Consider the following 19,117-nt stretch of genomic DNA (forward strand, 5'->3'; position numbering starts at 1 on the left):
TGTTTTTCTGGAACTCTCTTGCTTTTTCCATGATCCAGAGGATGTTGGCAATTTGATCTCTGGTTCCTCTGCCTTTTCTAAAACCAGCTTGAACATCAGGAAGTTCACGGTTCACATATTGCTGAAGCCTGGCTTGGAGAATTTTGAGCATTATTTTACTAGCATGTGAGATGAGTGCAATTGTGCGGTAGTTTGAGCATTCTTTGGCATTGCCTTTCTTTGGGATTAGAATGAAAACTGACCTTTTCCAGTCCTGTGGCCACTGCTGAGTTTTCCAAATTTGCTGGCATATTGAGTGCAGCACTTTCACAGCATCATCTTTCAGGATTTGAAATAGATCAACTGCAATTCCATCACTTCCACTAGCTTTGTTTGTAGTGATGCTTCCTAAGGCCCACTTGACTTCACATTCCAAGATGTCTGGCTCTACATGAGTGATCACACCATCGTGATTATCTGGGTCTTGAAGATCTTTTTTGTACAGTTCTTTTGTGTATTCTTGCCACCTCTTCTTAATATCTTCTGCTTCTGTTAGGTCCATACCATTTCTGTCCTTTCTCGAGCCCATCTTTGCATGAAATGTTCCCTTGGTATCTCTAATTTTCTTGAAGAGATCTCTAGTCTTTCCCATTCTGTTCTTTTCCTCTATTTCTTTGAATTGATCACTGAAGAAGGCTTTCTTATCTCTTCTTGCTATTCTTTGGAACTCTGCATTCAGATGCTTATATCTTTCCTTTTCTCCTTTGTTTTTCACTTCTCTTATTTTCTCAGCTATTAGTAAGGCCTCCCCAGACAGCCATTTTGCTTTTTTGCATTTCTTTTCCATGGTTATGGTCTTGACCCCTGTCTCCTGTACAATATCACAAACCTCATTCCATAGTTCATCAGGCACTCTATCTATCAGAAATAGGCCCTTAAATCTATTTCTCACTTCCACTGTATAATCATAAGGGATTTGATTTAGGTCATACCTGAATGGTCTAGCGGTTATCCCTACTTTCTTCAATTTAAGTCTGAATTTGGTAATAAGGAGTTCACGATCTGAGCCACAGTCAGCTCTTGCTCTTGTTTTTGTTAACTGTATAGAGCTTCTCCATCTTTGGCTGCAAAGAATATAATCAATCTGATTTCGGTGTTGACCATCTGGTGATGTCTTGTGTTTGGAAGAGGGTATTTGCTATGACCAGTGCATTTTCTTGGCAAAACTCTATTAGTCTTTGCCCTGCTTCATTCTGCATTCCAAGGCCAAATTTACCTGTTACTCCAGGTGTTCTTGACTTCCTACTTTTTCATTCCAGTCCTCTATAATGAAAAGGACATCTTTTTGGGGTGTTAGTTCTAAAAGGTCTTGTAGGTCTTCATAAAACCGTTCAACTTCAGCTTCTTCAGCATTACTGGTTGGGGCATAGTCTTGGATTACCGTGATATTGAATTGTTTGCCTTGGAGATGAACAGAGATCATTCTGTCGTTTTTGAGATTGCATCCAAGTACTGCATTTTGAACTCTTTTGTCGACCACCATGGCTACTCCATTTCTTCTGAGGGATTCCTGCCCGCAGTAGTAGATATAATGGTCATCTGAGTTAAATTCACCCATTCCAGTCCATTTTAGTTCGCTGATTCCTAGAATGTCAACGTTCACTCTTGCCATCTCTTGTTTGCTGCTGCTGCTACTGCTAAGTCGCTTCAGTCGTGCCTGACTCTGTGTGACCGCAGAGACGGCAGCCCACCAGCCTCCCCCATCCCTGTTAGACCACTTCCAATTTGCCTTGATTCATGGACCTGACATTCCAGTTTCCTATGCAATGTTGCTCTTTACAGCATTGGACCTTGCTTCTATCACCAGTCACATCCACAGCAGGGTATTGTTTTTGCTTTGGCTCCATCCCTTCATTCTTTCTAGAGTTATTTCTCCACTGATCTCCAGTAGCATATTGGGCACCTACTGACCTGGGGAGTTCCTCTTTCAGTATCCTATTATTTTGCCTTTTCATACTGTTCATGGGGTTCTCAAGGCAAGAATACTGAAGTGGTTTGCCATTCCCTTCTCCAGTGGAGCACATTCTGTCAGACCTCTCCACCATGACCCTCCCATCTTGGGTTGCCCCACAGGCATGGCTTAGTGTCATTGAGTTAGACAAGGCTGTGGTTCTAGTCTGATTAGATTGACTAGTTTTCTGTGAGTATGATTTCAGTGTGTCTGCCCTCTGATACCCTCTTGCAACACCTACCATCTTACTTGGGTTTCTCTTACCTTGGGCGTGGGATATCTCTTCACGGCTGCTCCAACAAAGTGCAGCCACTGCTCCTTACCTTGGTTGAGGGGTGTCTCCTCACCACTGCCCTTCCTGACCTTCAACGTGGGATGGCTCCTCTAGGCCCTCCTGCCCCTGTGCAGCCACCACTCCTTGGATGTGGGGTTGCTCCTCCTGGCTGTTGCCCCTGGCCTCAGGTGTGGGGTTGCTCCTCCCAGCTGCCATCCCTGGCCTTGGGTGCTGCCCCTGGCCTCAGACGCGGGGTGCCTCCTCCCGGCTGCTGCTCCTGACTCGGATGCGGGGTAGCTCCTCTCAGCCATTCCTGCACCATCACAGCCTGGTGCTCTAGGCTGCTGCCCCTGACCTCGGACTTAGGGTAGCTCCTCTTGGCTGTGCGTAGTGCGCCGGCCGCAGCCACCTGCGCTTAGTGCACACTGCCATCAGTTCAGTTCAGTTGCTCAGTCGTGTCCAGCTCTTTGCAACCCCATGAATCGCAGCATGCCAGGCCTCCCTCTCCATCACCAACTCCCAGAGTTCACTCAGACTCACGTCCATTGAGTCAGTGATGCCATCCAGCCATCTCATCCTCTGTCATCCCCTTCTCCTCCTGCCCCCAATCCCTCCCAGCATCAAAGTCTTTTCCAATGAGTCAACTCTTCACATGAGGTGGCCAAAGTACTGGAGTTTCAGCTTTAGCACCATTCCTTCCAAAGAAATCCTAGGGCTGATCTCCTTCAGAATGGACTGGTTGGATCTCCTTGAAGTCCAAGGGACTCTCAAGAGTCTTCTCCAACACCACAGTTCAAAAGCATCAATTCTTCGGCGCTCAACCTTCTTCACAGTCCAACTCTCACATCCATACATGACTACTGGAAAAACCATAACCTTGACTAGATGGACCTTAGTCGGCAAAGTAATGTCTCTGCTTTTGAATATACTATCTAGGTTGGTCATAACTTTTCTTCCAAGGAGTAAGCGTCTTTTAATTTCATGGCTGCAGTCACCATCTGCAGTGATTTTGGAGCCCAAAAAATTAAAGTCTGACACTGTTTCCACTGGTTTCCCATCTATTTCCCATGAAGTGATGGGACCGGATGCCATGATCTTCATTTTCTGAATGTTGAGCTTTAAGCCAACTTTTTCACTCTCCTCTTTCACTTTCATCAAGAGGCTTTTTAGTTCCTCTTCCCTTTCTGCCATAAGGGTGGTGTCATCTGCATATCTGAGGTTCTTGATATTTCTCCTGGAAATCTTGATTCCAGCTTGTGTTTCTTCCAGTCCAGCGTTTCTCATGATGTACTCTGCATAGAAATTAAATAAGCAGGGTGACAATATACAGCCTTGACGTACTCCTTTTCCTATTTGGAACCAGTCTCTTGTTCCATGTCCAGTTCTAACTGTTGCTTCCTGACCTGCATATTGCTCAAGGCATGAAGGACTTCAGTTTGTTTTTAAGTGCTGTCTCTGTCCTTAGATGTTTCTCTATAAACACTCTACCAGTTCCTTTCTCTTGGCTTCTAATCAGGAGTTTCCTAAGGCAGACTATTATAGTGAAAAGAATCAGCTTTGAAGTTGAACAGACCCAGGTTCAAATTTCTGTTCCATCACCTTGTGCAAATTGCATAACCTCTTTGCACCTCAGTTTCACCATCTGAGGAATGAGATGCTGGATAATATCTGACTCATGGGATCATTGTGAAGATTAATTGAGTGAAACAGAATACATGAATGTCCCTGACACAGTTTCTGGCTTGCAGGGTGCTCAGTGATGGCAGTTTTCTTCTCCCCACTGCTCTCTACCAGTTCTGAATACCCAAGGACTTACCCCACATACACACAAACAGACATTACTATGGGGCCCAACCTGAATTTGCTACTTCCTCTGTTTGTTCATTCATTTTCTCATTCACTCAACACATATTTATTGAACAAAATTAGAAAGTCAGTGGAGTTTGCTCTCCAATAGCCTAGTGTGCTGGAAGGAGCAAAAATTTTGAAATCAGACGTACCTGGATTTGACTCTTTACTCTGTCACTTATTAGCAATGTGATTTGGAATAAATCACTTTACTATTTTGAGACTTAGTTTTCTTATCTGTAATGTTAGGGTAATAATTTGAACTTTACAAGCTCAAAGCGGATAGCAAACATAAAAGTGCTTTATAAGCTCTGAGGTGCTATACAACTAGATGGGAATGATAGTAATAGTAATAACAATAAACAAGTTAAGGAATAAGAGTTATGTCTTATACCTTTCCAGTGCCTTTACACAGTTGATTTTATATATATGTAAAATCAATTATATTATGATAATATTGTGTATATATATATATGGCTATATTGGAAATGAGATTTACTTTCTAAATGAAGTATTGAAAAAGTGGAAGTGTTAGTCACTTAGACATGTCAGACTCTGTAACCCCATCAACTGTAGCCTGCTAGGCTCCTCTATCCATGGAATTGTCCAGGCAAGAATACTGGAGTGGTTTGCCATTCCTTTCTCCAAGGAATCTTCCTGACCCAGAGACTGAACCCGGGTCTCCTGCATTGGAGGCAGATTCTTTAACATCTGAGCCACGAGGGAAGCCCAAATGAAGTGTGTATGTGTGTATGTGTGTGTGGGGGCACTTCCTACTTGAAAGGGCCAGAATTCCAGAGCAGACCCTATGAAAGCATTACCCTTATGCTTATCACCCCACATATTTGCTGAGCTGTGCTCAAACCTCTTGAAGCTTGACTGACTCAGAAGCTCTTTTGGCAATGACAATCAAATAATTTCCCACTGAGGATGGTTCATATTGATCTAGAGTGTTGGAAGGTATAGCAAGAAGAACCTAATGCCACTCAGTTAAATGGCTATGGAGCAGTTGTAAGCAATGCTAACCAAGACACTGGCTGCAGCAAGGTAAAAACAAGCTGATGTATCTTTATCTATTATTTTAGTATATGTGTGGTGAAGATATCTTTTAACCTTGCTTAATGACTGAGCCAGGTGTTAGAAGACCTGAGTTCTCTTACAGATTTTCTTTTTTTTTTTTAACTGAAGTGTAGTTGATTTAGAGTATTATGTTAGTTTCATGGGCATGTCATAGCAATTCAGTAGTTTTGCAGATTATATTCCATTATGGGTTATGGGTAAAATAATAGGTATAACTACCTATACTACATAGTATATCCTTGTTGCTTATCTATTCTATATATAATAGATTATGTTTTTAAAAATTTCATTTTTGAAGCCAATAAATGGGCAAATTCCCAAACAGTAGCAACATAGACTATTTCACATTTTAACATCTACTTAGCAGTCCATTTTTGCATTTTGTCTCCTCTAAGCAAATACACTAGATTAAAACAACAGTGCCCTTAACCCCATGTTCAGTGCCTGAGTATTTCCAGTATTTATTTTGAGCACATAATAAAGCAGAGGCAATTACTTTTCTTGAAGATTTTATTTCCATTCCGAGCTTAGCAATTACTTTAGCTTCACATTATTCTTTTATAAATGATAACCAAATGGCCTATATAAGTGATTAAAATCATAAAACTATTGTAAGCCAAGTCAATGGTATATATAAAAGTTAAAATGACAACTATACTGGTACATATTTGTTTTGAACCCTACTAAAATATACCAAAATAACAAGCTTTAGTAAAGAATGGGGTCCTTGGGTAGACAGGGGGATGAAGAGTTATATCATCAAAAATTATTAGGAAAACTGTAGGCAAAAAAAAAATCATTCTCAATTTTAAACAAATAAAGGAGGAAAGAAGAGTACAACATTGGAGTGATAACAATTCAGGAAAACACATTCACCATCCATCACAGACTTGCTCACCACATCAAGAGCACAGCACCAGGCTCTTCAGGTATTGCTACTCTCCCACTAAGTTTCTTTATGTGGAACATATACCTACATTTATGGTAAGAACAAGATTTTATACTGCTTTTTAATCTCACAGCAGAAAAAACAGGAAAAATTTGTTAGGGCCAGACTGAACCGCAGACCATGTATGTCTGTTAATCTCATACTCCTAATTTATCCCTCTCCCCTAACTCTTTTATTTCACAATCACAAGCTTATTTTCTATATCTGTGAGTCTGTTTCTGTTTTGCATATTGATTTACTTTCTTTTTCTTTTTTAGATTTTACCTGTAAGTAGTAGCATATAGGGAGAAGGCAATGGCAACCCACTGCAGTACTCTTGCCTGGAAAATCCCATGGATGTAGGAGCCTGGTAGGCTGCAGTCCATGGGGTCGCTAGGAGTCGGACACGACTGAGCGACTTCACTTTCACTTTTCACTTTCATGCATTGGAGAAGGCAATGGCAACCCACTCCAGTTTTCTTGCCTGGAGAATCCCAGGGACAGGGGAGCCTGGTGGGCTGCCGTCTATGGGGTTGCACAGAGTCAGACATGACTGAAGCAACTTAGCAGCAGCAGCAGCAGCAGCAGTAGCATATAGTACATTCTTTCTCTGACTTATTAGACTAAGCATATTATTCTCTAGGTCCACCCACATCGCTGCAAATGGCAATGTTTCATTATTTTTATGGCTTCAGGATCTTTTGTGGTTCCATATACATTTTGGGAGGGCTTCCCTCATAGCTCAGTTGGTAAAGAATCTGCCTGCAATGCAGATTCTAGTTCAGTTCCTGGGTTGGGAAGATCCGCTGGAGAAGGGATAGGCTATCCATTCCAGTATTCTTGGGCTTCCCTTGTGGCTCAGCAGGGAAAGAATTCGCCTGCAATGTGGGAAACCTGGATTCAACCCTTGGTTGGGAAGATCCCCAGGAGAAGGGAAAGGGTACCCACTCCAATATTCTGGCATGGAGAATTCCATGGACTGTATAGTCCATGGGGTCACAAAGAGTAAGACATGACTGAGCAACTTTCACTTCACATACATTTTGGGATAATTTGTTATAGTTCTGTGAAAAATGTCATGAGTATTTTGGTAAGGATTACTTTAAATCTGTAGATTGCTTTGGGGAGTATGGCCATTTAAACAATATTACTTCTTCCAGTTCAAGAGCACTGGATATCTTTCCATCCCTTTTATCATCTCCAATTTCATTCATTAATATTTTATAGTTTTCAGAGTATAGGTCTTTCAACTCCTTGGTTAAGTTTACTTCTGCATAGCTTTATGTGATTTTTAAATGATATTTTTTAAAAAATTTCTCTTTCTGATATTTCTGCCCATTACTGGAATCACTTGAGCATAACCTTACCTCCCATGCCTCACTCACCTCAGTTCTGGTGGTTCTGAGTGGTATACTAGGTTGACCAGCAGCCAGAACCTCTCTAAAAGAAGCTGCAGTTGGTATTCAATCTAAAGGGTATTCTTTTACCACAGATAACTTGGACCAGGGCTCCAAGACACTAGAAACCTGCAAGAACATTGGTGGATACTTGAAACCTCAGGGACCAGGAACTGGGCATATTAATGAGGTAAGATCTCTTTTCTTAGTTCCTTTGGAACTTACTGGGCATCCAAGACCCTTTATTTTCCTCTAAGATTTCTTTTTATTAGACAAATTGCAAATATTAGAGCTTCCAGTATGTGGAATGGAGGCAATTTTTAAAATGGTTTTAAAATGGGTTTATTTTATGACTACCAAAAAAAAAAATTGGGAGCATTAACCTTTTCTCCCTGAGGTTAATTTTCCTATGAGATAAATTGAAGACTTTTTATGACTTCCACACACCCTGCTGTTGCCAATGTATTTGGCTGCCTTTCCTGTAGCAGACTGGATGGTGGACTGTGAGATTTTTAAGCCATATGTAATTTGATTTACTTTTATTATATTCTTTGGGTTCATAAACATGGGTGGCATGTTTATATGCATTTCCTTGGAGAAGATGTTTTATAAATGCAGATATAATACTGGATGCTTAGGAGTTCAGAGGCTTCTCTACCTCCATGTGTTCATATCCGTGTCTGTTGAGTACTTATGTGAGTGTAGTAAGTGTAGTTTTTTCTTGTTATATCTCTGTGCATGTGCATGCTTGTTCACATATACTTATTAAAATATATGCATCTTTGTCCAGCTACATATCTGAATTAGAGTACTTTTTTTATGCATGTATGGTTGTCCTTGAGCATGACTACAATGTGTTTTTCTAACTGAAGTTTTTGTTTGTGTGTGCCCCTTTCTGTCTCTCCCTTTCTATATATCTCTATATCAATATCTTTTAATCTGAGTTTATCTTTGGGTATTTTGACATTTGATACTTTTTTGTATGCATTTGTATCTGTAGGCCTGTTAGTTGGCATCTTTTTGCTTAAGGTGTGTGCCGATATCTGTTTTCTATTATGTCTCTATGTCTGCATGAGTCAGTTTATGCAGGGACAAGTATCTACAGCTCTGTGGTTAAACCCCGGTGAGTAATTACAGCTAAGAATGCAATCCCCAGAGATATCATGAAGTTGAGAGTTTTGTTTTGTTTTGTTTTGTTAGTTTGGCAGTTGCAAAGTGTGGCCCAGAGGAAAAGTTTTATGGTACTTGGCTTGCCTTCTGTTTGCTGCCTCTGCTCACTTCCTTTCTTGCCAGTCTTCCCTCACTTGAGTTCCTTAGTCCAGATTCAAACTGATTCATTACTCCTAATACAAAGGGCATCAACAGACAAATCTGAACACCTGTTTTCATTTCAGCCAGATCTCCATGCTGGTCCTCTTTTTTACTCAGAGAACAAATGATCAGCATACTTCTAATCAATAGTTTTTGTATGCTCAAAGGCAACAACTAGTCATGTGTGATAAGGCCCTTGCTTTGGGGAAGCCAGACTTTGTAAGGCCTCAGGAAATGAAATCCAGGGAGGTGGTTCCAGAAGGATAAAGTATCCAAACTCAATGATTAAAGGGAATAATGGAAGTCACCAAGAAAGCCTTGGGGAACTCTATGGCATTCACAATACTTGAAATACTTAAGCAATTGTTTTTGTAGTCCTGGTCCATCCTTGGTCTTTTCATGAGAGTAATAATAGTAATAAAAATGGCTTACATCAAATGGTCTGGATTCTCAGAAAGAAAGGAGATTTAAAATCCAAGGCTAGAAAGATAATACAGTTAGATGTAGTATAATTAACACAGACTTGATAATCAAGACACCCAAGTCCAATATTGATTTTGCTATGTTAGCTAATCTTAAGATTGTTTAAGATCAACTTGACACTTATTCTCTGACTCTGTTAAATAGGGGCAATAATACGATGCCTTGCCCTCTCAGGATATGAAGAAGCTCCAAAGAGATAATGGATGTGGCTGCATTTTAAAAACTTTAACACATATTATTGTGATCAGAATCTCTACTCTGTATAGAAAAAATTCACCAGATCCAGAGATTGCTTATAACCTAGAGTCAGGAGAAACACATTGGATCCTAAAACTCAAAGGTCATCCTCCTCAACTCTTCTAAACTACTTTCTCCTCATCAACTGATTAATAAGAGAGAATCTAGAGTATTTTGGTTCAGTTTTATTAATATATAATTTACTCAAATTAAAACTTACCAAGTTTAAGTGTGAAATTTGAGACAGTTTGAAAAATATGTATAGTCACATAACCACCAACACAATCATGATATAGAACATTTTATTACCCCTAAAAGTTCCTTCATGTCCCTTTATATTCCATTCTGTCCTCCCACTCCCGTGGAAGTTACTGATATACTTTTGATTTCTATAATTTTGCCAGAATTTTTGAACCTGTGATAATTAATTTGTCCTCAAAAAGTTGTGAGGACAGTAATGATCCTTATTCTGAATCTTGCTGGGGACTGAAATGATTTTTTCTAAGTCACTCATTGTATTTGTTTATTCATTAATTTCTTCATTCAGAAGACAGACTATGTGCCAGGAACTGAGCTCGGTGCTTAGATACAGAATTTTAAAAGGCAAGTATGCTCTCAAGGAATCCATGGTCTAATTAGGAGAGAACAATAAACCAGTGAGGAATCAGATCAGTGGGGTACATCCTAAGGAAAAAAAAAAAAAGATCGAGCCCAAGTTTGTAAAAGAAGTGCTTCACTATTTGAAAAAGTCAAGGAAACAGATTGGGTCCTGAATCCCAGAGGAGGTGTTCTTTAAAAAATGATCAGAAGTTCTGAAAATGGTGTGTGTGTTTGGAGTGGGTGGTGAGAGGTATGGGATTGTTGTGAAGACAACAATCAGCACATCATGCATGGGAAACTGCAAGATGGATGGGTGAGGAGGTGAACATCCTGGAAAATTTCAAAAGAGTCCTAAAAGGGAGGAGTACTAGTGGGCTTGATTATAACCATGACATCAAGTTGGCAACTTTTAGGGAGTGCCAGAGTGATAATTATCTTTTGAAACCCTGGGGTATTGGGCTTTCAAGACGAGCTGGACAAAAGTTCAGTGTTGAGAACAGATTTCCTTGCTCAGAATGCAAAGATATATTATCTCAGGACCTGGAAGATCTTGCAAGATGTCATTTGCATTGTACCAAGAGCACAAGATCAGTAGAGGCTATATTCTTCTCAGCCAACACTTGGCTACATACTCAATATTATGGGAGCTTCGGTTTGTAGGAAACTCAGAGCTGGGAGTGATGTGTATGCCATGAAATTGTTACGCTGCCCGCATTGCTGTAGCTGACTATGAACTTTAGAAACAGGTGAACCTCACTCTCCCAGAAGCCAAAACATTTCTTGAAGGAAAAGCTTTCTTCAGAAATTGGGCTCTGGAGTCAGACAGGTAGGTACCAGGGTCCAGCCCTGGTTGGATCCAGGGTATCTGAAGCATGAATGGCTTTGGCGACTGAGATTTAGAGATGTAGAGAGAGATAAGGAAAGAATTTTGCAGTTAAGAAAATAAAGGAGAGAAAGAGGCTGATATTTTTTAGTTTACTCAGAAAGCCAATAAAGCCCCAGCACGGGACTTGCACTGTTCACGTAGGCTACAGGCACCCTCTTGAATAGCAGAAGATGCCCCACCTTGGGCACCTTCTCGAGTGGGTCTTAGAAGCCAGGGCAGAGAAGTGAATTCAGAGGGCCCCTGCACACCAGGGAATCAACCTGAAAAGGAAAAAGAGAAAGAAAGAACAACACGGGGAGACCAAGCTTCATTGAGCAAGGCCTGTCACTTTATTTTCAGAGGGAGCTTTTATACCCTGAGTTGTACATTAAGCAAAGTGAAAAATGCAGAGTCATCTCAACATTTCATCAGTATTAACTTTTATCAATACTAGGTTTCTTCTTGCATACCATTTCATAAACAAGGGTCTTATTTTTTGTACATTATCTTCTGGCTCGGAGGCCTATTGACATTTTATGGCCCCTTTTTGATAAAGGTTGGTCAGCTAAAACACTTACTTTCCCTTGAAATGTTTTTTCTTAAATTCTTTAGCCTGTGTCACCCTTAAAGTACAGAGTTACATTTTTATGGAGCAAAGAGTCAGTGGGTTACAGCAAAGAAAGAACTTATTAACTCAAAGTCTAATGTTGCTAATGTTAAGACTATTACTTGTTTTTTCTACATCTTAACTATATGCACTCCCAGGAACACAATGGATAAGGGATGTGGGAATTTGGCAGCAAGCATTGGCTCAACAATGTTGCAAGAGTCTGGATAAACCTGCCAAGTAAGCTAGAATGCTAACAGGGGGGTTGAATTGAAATACTCCTTTCATGCCCAGGAGATTTATCAACTAGAGCCCTAAGTTAATTTTTTCCAGAAAAAGGTGGTTGGGGATAGCCCCCTGTTAATGTCAAAAGAGTTGGTGAAAAGCATAAAATAGTAAGACAGACAGATTCTGGTTTTGCTGTAGATGCTCGAGCAGGTCCGGGGGGGTCCCTCGAGTACTGATCCACCTTGCTCGTCAGGTCTCTCCACATGACCTTGTCATGTGTGGGATCGGCCCAGGGAGTCCCTTGAGTCCTGAAGCCTTGCTTGTCAGGTCTCCTTCGCATGACCTTGTCATGGGTAGGATCTCCTGTGCTGGCTCCCGGCAGGTAGGGATTTCCATCTCCATCCTGGTTTGGATAAGGACCTGAGCGTGTTTTTTCCCCTCCTGATACAGACCAATTCTGAAGAGACCAGCAAACAGAAGAAGCTAAAACAGAGGGACCCTCCTTGGAAGTGACAGGTGCAATAGATTAAAACCCTGTAGTTAGTACCGACTACATAGGACAGGGCCTATAGATCTTCAGAAATATAAGCCCGATCAAAGAACTATCTGAAACTGAACTGACCACACACTGGTCACAACAACACCAGAGAAAGTCCTAGATATATTTTTACTATTGTTTTGATCTATTAAAACTATCCAGAAAGTGTTGAACTATTTTTGATGAACTTGTTTCCTACACTGTGGCTACATGGCCATTCTAGGCAGCCTAGCTAGTAGAACTCCCTTGGGGTGCTTAGCCATGCTCCACTGACTAAGTGTAGTACTGACTAATCAGTTAATTTAACTCTCGTCAGCTTAATAGGGATTACATGAGTGCCTACTTTGTCCCAGGTCCTGTGCTGAGCCCTCAGGATGTAGGGAAGAGTCAAATCCAGTTCCTTTCCTCAAGAGACTCCCACTCCAGTGGTGAAGACACAGTTTCTTCTAACTTAAAACCAGTCTCCTCTTTCTCTGTCTGTATTAGTTAAGGCTCTCCAAAGAACAGAACCAATACATATTTGTATTTAATCACATATATAAAGAGATTTATTATGAGGAATTGGTTCATATAATTGTGGAGGCTGGAAAATCCAATCTACAGACTGCACCAAGTGGGCTGAAAACAAAAGGGGAGTCAATATTCCATTTAGAAGGAGGAAGAACTGAAGTTCCAGTTAAAATCTAAAGGCAGTGCAATGGGAAATACTCTTTTTCTTGGGGGCTTCTATCTAGACCTTTAACTGATTAGAAGAGGCCCACACATATTATAGAGGGAAATTTACTTTACTGATTGAAAAGTTAATCTAGTGAAAACATTCGGGAAGAAACACCCACACAAACCTATTTAAAACAAAATGAGAAGTAAATAGTCATGATAATTATAGTCCTCATTTCTATAACTGGTCACATAGTCATAGATAGTATTTATAACCACATTCTTCCACTATCCTTTCAGTGTTCCCTTTACTCTCAACAAGCACCTCAGCTGCCTGTAGTTCTTTACCTGACAGAGTGACCCAAACCTTCATTTCTGAAAAGTCCAGACCATTAACAGTCCTACGTGGCTTGGGTTGTCATAGTTTTCCACTGACTTTAATCACTGGCATGGTAATAGTAAGAGATGCCATAAGGGATCTCATGTACTCCAGACATACTCTTCCTTACTTCCATTATGAAGTAACAGTCCAATTCCTCCTTGATAGTCAGGCATGATCACCCCAACCAGTACAGTAAATCCCTTATTTGCCAATTGATTTAGAGACAAAACTCTGAGGACCTAAGTAGAAGTCTTATATGTGTGCTATGAAATCCCAGATGATGAGTTACATCTGACTAGTGGGAGAGGGGACAGAAGAGGATCATGTGAAATTTCATGGACTGCTCACTTTTGAGCTGGGCTTTGAAGGACCCTCTAGAAATTCAGTGCTGACTTAAACCAAGGATATCCTCAAAGGGAGGATACAAGGCTTTTGAACGAGAAACTGCTATGTGCTCTGCCCTATCCAAAACATGTAAAACACATGCTTAGTTAAACTGGGAAATCAGAGAAGGTGGAACTCAAGTTATTTTCTTCCCTTAAGCCAGTGTTCTACACTCTGTCCTCTCTCCACCTCTCACAGTGTTCTCTTTATTTCTTAATTTTTATTTTTTAATTAATTAATTTATTTTAATTAGCATACCAAGGGAACATTTCATGCAAAGGTGGGCTCAAAAAAGCACAGAAATGGTATGGACCTAACAGAAGCAGAAGATATTAAGAAAAGGTGGCAAGAATACACAGAAGAACTGTACAAAAAAGAGCTTCACAACCCAGATAATCATAATGCTGTGATCACTAACACTCATCTAGAGACAGATATCCTGGGTGTGAAGTCAAGTGGGCATTAGGAAGCATCACTATGAGCAAAGCTAGAGGAGGTGATGGAATTCCAGTTGAGCTGTTTCAAATCCTGAAAGATGATGCTGTGAAAGTGCCACACTCAATATGCCAGCAAATTTGGAAAACTCAGCAGTGGCCACAGGACTGGAAAAGGTCAGTTTTCATTCCAACCCCAAAGAAAGGCAATGCCAAAGAATTCTCATACTACTGCACAATTGCACTCATCTCACACACTAGTAAAGTAATGTTTAAAATTTTCCAAGCCAGACTTCAGCAATACGTGAACCGTGAAATTCTTGATGTTCAAACTGGTTTTAGAAAAGGCAGAGGACCAGAGATCAAATTGCCAACATATCCTAGATCATCAAAAAAGCAAGAGAATTCCAGAAAAACACCTATTTTTGCTTTATTGACTATGCCAAGGCCTTTGACTGTGTGGATCACAAAAAACTGAGGAAAATTCTAAAAGAGATGAGAAAACCATACCGTCTGAATTCTTGAGAAACCTGTATGCAGGTCAGGAAACAACAGTTAGAACTGGACATGGAACAACAGACTGGTTCTGAATAGGAAAAAAAGGTATGTCAAGGCTGTATATTGTCACCCTGTTTATTTAACTTCTATGCAGACTACATCATGAGAAACACTGGGCTGGATGAAGCACAAGCTGGAATCAAGATTGCCAGGAGAAATATCAATAACCTCAGATATGCAGATCACAGCACCCTTATGGCAGAAAGTGAAGAACTAAAAAGCCTCTTGATGAAAGTGAAAGAGGAGAGTGAAAAAGTTGGCTTAAAGCTCACCATTTAGAAAACTAAGACCATGGCATCCAGTCCCACCACTTCATGGCAGATAGATGGGGAAACAGTGGCTGACTTTATTTTTTTGGGCTCCAAAATCACTGCAGATGGTAATTGTAGCCATGAAATTAAAAGATGCTTACTCCTTGGAAGAAAAGTTATGACCAACCTAGACTGTATATTTAAAAGCAGAGACATTACTTTGCCAACAAAGGTCCGTCTAGTCAACGCTATGGTTTTTCCTGTGGTCACGAATGGATGTGAGAATTGAACTACAAAAAAACCTGAGCACCGAAGCATTGATGTTTTTGAACTGTGGTGTTGGAGAAGACGTCCCTTAGACTGCAAGGAGATCCAACCAGTCCATCCTAAAGGAGATCAGTCCCGGGTGTTCATTGGAAGGACTGATGTTGAAGCTGAAACTCCATTAATTTGGCCACCTGATGTGAAGAGCTGACTCATTTGAAAAGATGCTGATACTGGGAAAGATTGAGGGCAGGAGGAGAAGGGAATGACAGAGAATGAGATGGTTGGATGGCATCACTGACTTAATGGACGTGGATTTGGGTGGATTCTGAGAGTTGGTGATGGACAAGGAGGCCTGGCAAGCTGGGGTTCATGGGGTTTCAAAGAGTTGGATATGACTGTGTTACTGAAGTGAGTGAATTACTTTACAACATTGTAGTGGTTTTGGCCCTACATTGACATGAATCAGCCATGGGTGCACATGTGTTCCACATCCAGAACCCCCTCCCACCTCCCTCCCCATCCCATCCCTCAGGGTCATCCCAGTGCACCCGCCCTGAGCACCCTGTCTCATGCATCGAACCTGGACCAGCGATCCACTTCACATATGATAATATATACTTTCAACGCTACCCTCTCATATCATCCCACCCTTGCCTTCTCCCACAGAGTCCAAAGGATTGTTGTTTACATCTGTATTTCCTTTGCTGTCTCGCATATAGGGTCATCATTACCATCTTTCTAAATTTCATATATATGCATTAATACACTGTATTGGTGTTTTTCTTTCTGGCTTACTTCACTCTGTATAACAGGCTCCAATTTCATCCACCTCATTAGAATTGATTCAAATGCATTCTTTTTAAGTGCAGAGCAATATTCCATTGTGTATATGAAACATACAGCTTTCTTTATATATATATGAATTTATATATTTTAATTGGAGGTTAATTACTTTACAATATTGCATTGGTTTTGCCATACATCAACATGAATCTGCCACAGGTATACATATGTTTCCCATCCTGAAGCCCCTCCCTCCTCCCTCCCCTTATCATCCCTCTGGGTTGTCCCAGTACACCAGCCCCAAGCATCCAGTATCATGCATCGAACCTGGACTGGCAATTTGTTTCATATATGATATTATACATGTTTCAATGCCATTCTCCAAAATCATCCCACAGAGTCCAAAAGACTGTTCTATACATCTGTGTCTCTTTTGCTGTCTTGCATACAAGGTTATCATTACTATCTTTCTAAATTCCATATATATGCATCAGTATACTGTATGGGTGTTTTTCTTTCTGGCTTACTTCACTCTATATAATAGGCTCCAGTTTCATCCACCTCATTAAAACTGATTCACATGTATCCTTTTTAATGGCTGAGTAATGCTCCATTGTGTATATGTACCACAGCTTTCTTATCCATTCGTCTGCTGATGGACATCTAGGTTGCTTCCATGTCCTGGCTATTATAAACAGTGCTGTGATGAACATTGGGGTACACGTGTCTCTTTCCCTTCTGGTTTCCTCGGTGTGTATGCTCAGCAGTGGGATTGCTGGATCATATGGCAGTTCTATTTCCAGTTTTTTAAGGAATCTCCACACTGTTCTCCATAGTGGCTGTACTAGTTTGCATTCCCACCAACAGTGTAATAGGGTTCCCTTTTCTCCACACCCTCTCCAGCATTTATTGCTTGTACACTTTTGGATAGCAGCCATTCTTACTGGCGTGAAATGGTACCTCACTGTGGTTTTGATTTGCATTTCTCTGATAATGATTGATGTTGAGCATCTTTTCATGTTTGTTAGCCATCTATGTGTCTTCCTTGGAGAAATGTCTATTTAGTTCTTTGGCCCATTTTTTGATTGGGTCATTTATTTTTCTGGAATTGAGCTGCAGGAGTTGCTGGTATATTTTTGAGATTAGTTGTTTGTCAGTTGCTTCATTTGCTATTATTTTCTCCCTTTCTGAAGACTGTCTTTTCATCTTGCTTATAGTTTCCTTTGTTGTGCAGAAGCTTTTAAGTTTAATTAGATCCCATTTGTTTATTTTTGCTTTTATTTCCAGTATTCTGGGAGGTGGGTCATAGAGGATCCTGCTGTGATTTATGTCAGAGAGTGCTTTGCCTATGTTCTCCTCTAGGAGTTTTATAATTTCCGATCTTATGTTTAAATCTTTAATCTATTCTGAGTTTATTTTTGTGTATGGTGTTAGAAAGTGTTCTAGTTTCATTCTTTTACAAGTGGTTGACCAGTTTTCCCAGCACCACTTGTTAAAGAGATTGTCTTTAATTCACTGTATATTCTTGCCTCCTTTGTCAAAAATAAGGTGTCCATGGGTGCGTCATTTTATCTCTGGGCTTTCTATTTTGTTCCATTGATCTATATTTCTGTCTTTGTGCCAGTACCATACTGTCTTGATGACTGTGGCTTTGTAGTAGAGCCTGAAGTCAGGCAGGTTGATTCCTCCAATTCCATTCTTCTTTCTCAAGATTGCTTTGGCTATTCGAGGTTTTTTTTTTTTTTTTTTTATTTCCATACAGATTGTGAAATTATTTGTTCTAGCTCTGTGAAAAATACCATTGGTAGCTTGATAGGGATTGCATTGAATCTGTAGATTGCTTTGGGTAGTATACTCATTTTCACTATATTGATTCTTCCAATCCATGAACATGGTATATTTCTCCATCTATTAGTGTCCTCTTTGATTTCTTTCACCAGTGTTTTATAGTTTTCTATATATAGGTCTTTAGTTTCTTTAGGTAGATATATTCCTAAGTATTTTATTCTTTTCATTGCAATGGTGAATTGAATTGTTTCCTTTATTTCTCTTTCTATTTTCTCATTATTAGTGTATAGGATTGCAAGGGATTTCTGTGTGTTGATTTTATATCCTGCAACTTTAATATATTCATTGATTAACTCTAGTAATTTTCTCACAGAGTCTTTAGGGTTTTCTATGTAGAGGATCATGTCATCTGCAAACAGTGAGAGTTTTACTTCTTTTCCAACTTGGATTCCTTTTATCTCTTTTTCTGCTCTGATTGCTGTGGCCAAAACTTCCAGAACTATGTTGAATAGTAGTGGTGAAAGTGGGCACCCTCGTCTTGTTCCTGACTTTAGGGGAAATGCTTTCAGTTTTTCACCATTGAGGATAATGTTTGCTGTGGGTTTGTCATATATAGCTTTTATTATGTTGAGGTGTGTTCCTTCTGTTCCTGCTTTCTGGAGCGTTTTTATCATAAGTGGATGTTGAACTTTGTCAAAGTCTTTCTCTGTATCTATTGAGATAATCATATGGCTTTTATTTTTCCATTTGTTAATGTGGTGTATTACATTGATTGATTTGTGGTTATTGAAGAATCCTTGCATCATTGGGATAAAGCCCACTTGGTCATGGTGTATGATCTTTTTAATATGTTTTTGGATTCTGATTGCTAGAATTTTGTTAAGGATTTTTGCATCTATGTTCATCAGTCATATTGGCCTGTAGTTTTCTTTTTTTGTGGCATCTTTGTCTGGTTTTGGTATTAGGGTGATTGTGACCTCATAGAATGAGTTTGGAAGTTTATATTCCTCTGCGGTTTTCTCGAAGAGTTTGAGTAGGATAGGTGTTAGCTCTTCTCTAAATTTTTGGTAAAATTCAGCTGTGAAGCCGTCTGGTCCTGGGCTTGTGTGTTTTTTTTTTTTTTTTCACATTTTTGTGTTTTTTAAATTATTTATTTCTTTAGTATAAATTTATTTAATTGGCGGCTAATTCCTTTACAATATTGCATTGGTTTGCCATACATTGACA

At 40.0% G+C, this 19,117-nt stretch overlaps 1 protein-coding gene across 2 annotated transcripts in view; it reads left to right on the forward strand.

Annotated features, from left to right (window-relative positions):
• The window catches only part of ARHGEF9 (Cdc42 guanine nucleotide exchange factor 9), a 456,114-nt gene that overhangs the window by 128,802 nt on the left and 308,195 nt on the right, over positions 1-19,117 (forward strand). For both annotated transcript variants that reach the window (XM_040266119.1, XM_040266118.1), the window contains exon 3: positions 7,613-7,707. In XM_040266119.1, the coding sequence (XP_040122053.1) occupies positions 7,613-7,707 (95 nt within the window). The remainder of the gene's footprint in view (positions 1-7,612; positions 7,708-19,117) is intronic.

Source organism: Oryx dammah, unplaced genomic scaffold, assembly GCF_014754425.2.
Source record: "Oryx dammah isolate SB20612 unplaced genomic scaffold, SCBI_Odam_1.1 HiC_scaffold_23, whole genome shotgun sequence".
NCBI lineage: Eukaryota > Metazoa > Chordata > Mammalia > Artiodactyla > Bovidae > Oryx > Oryx dammah.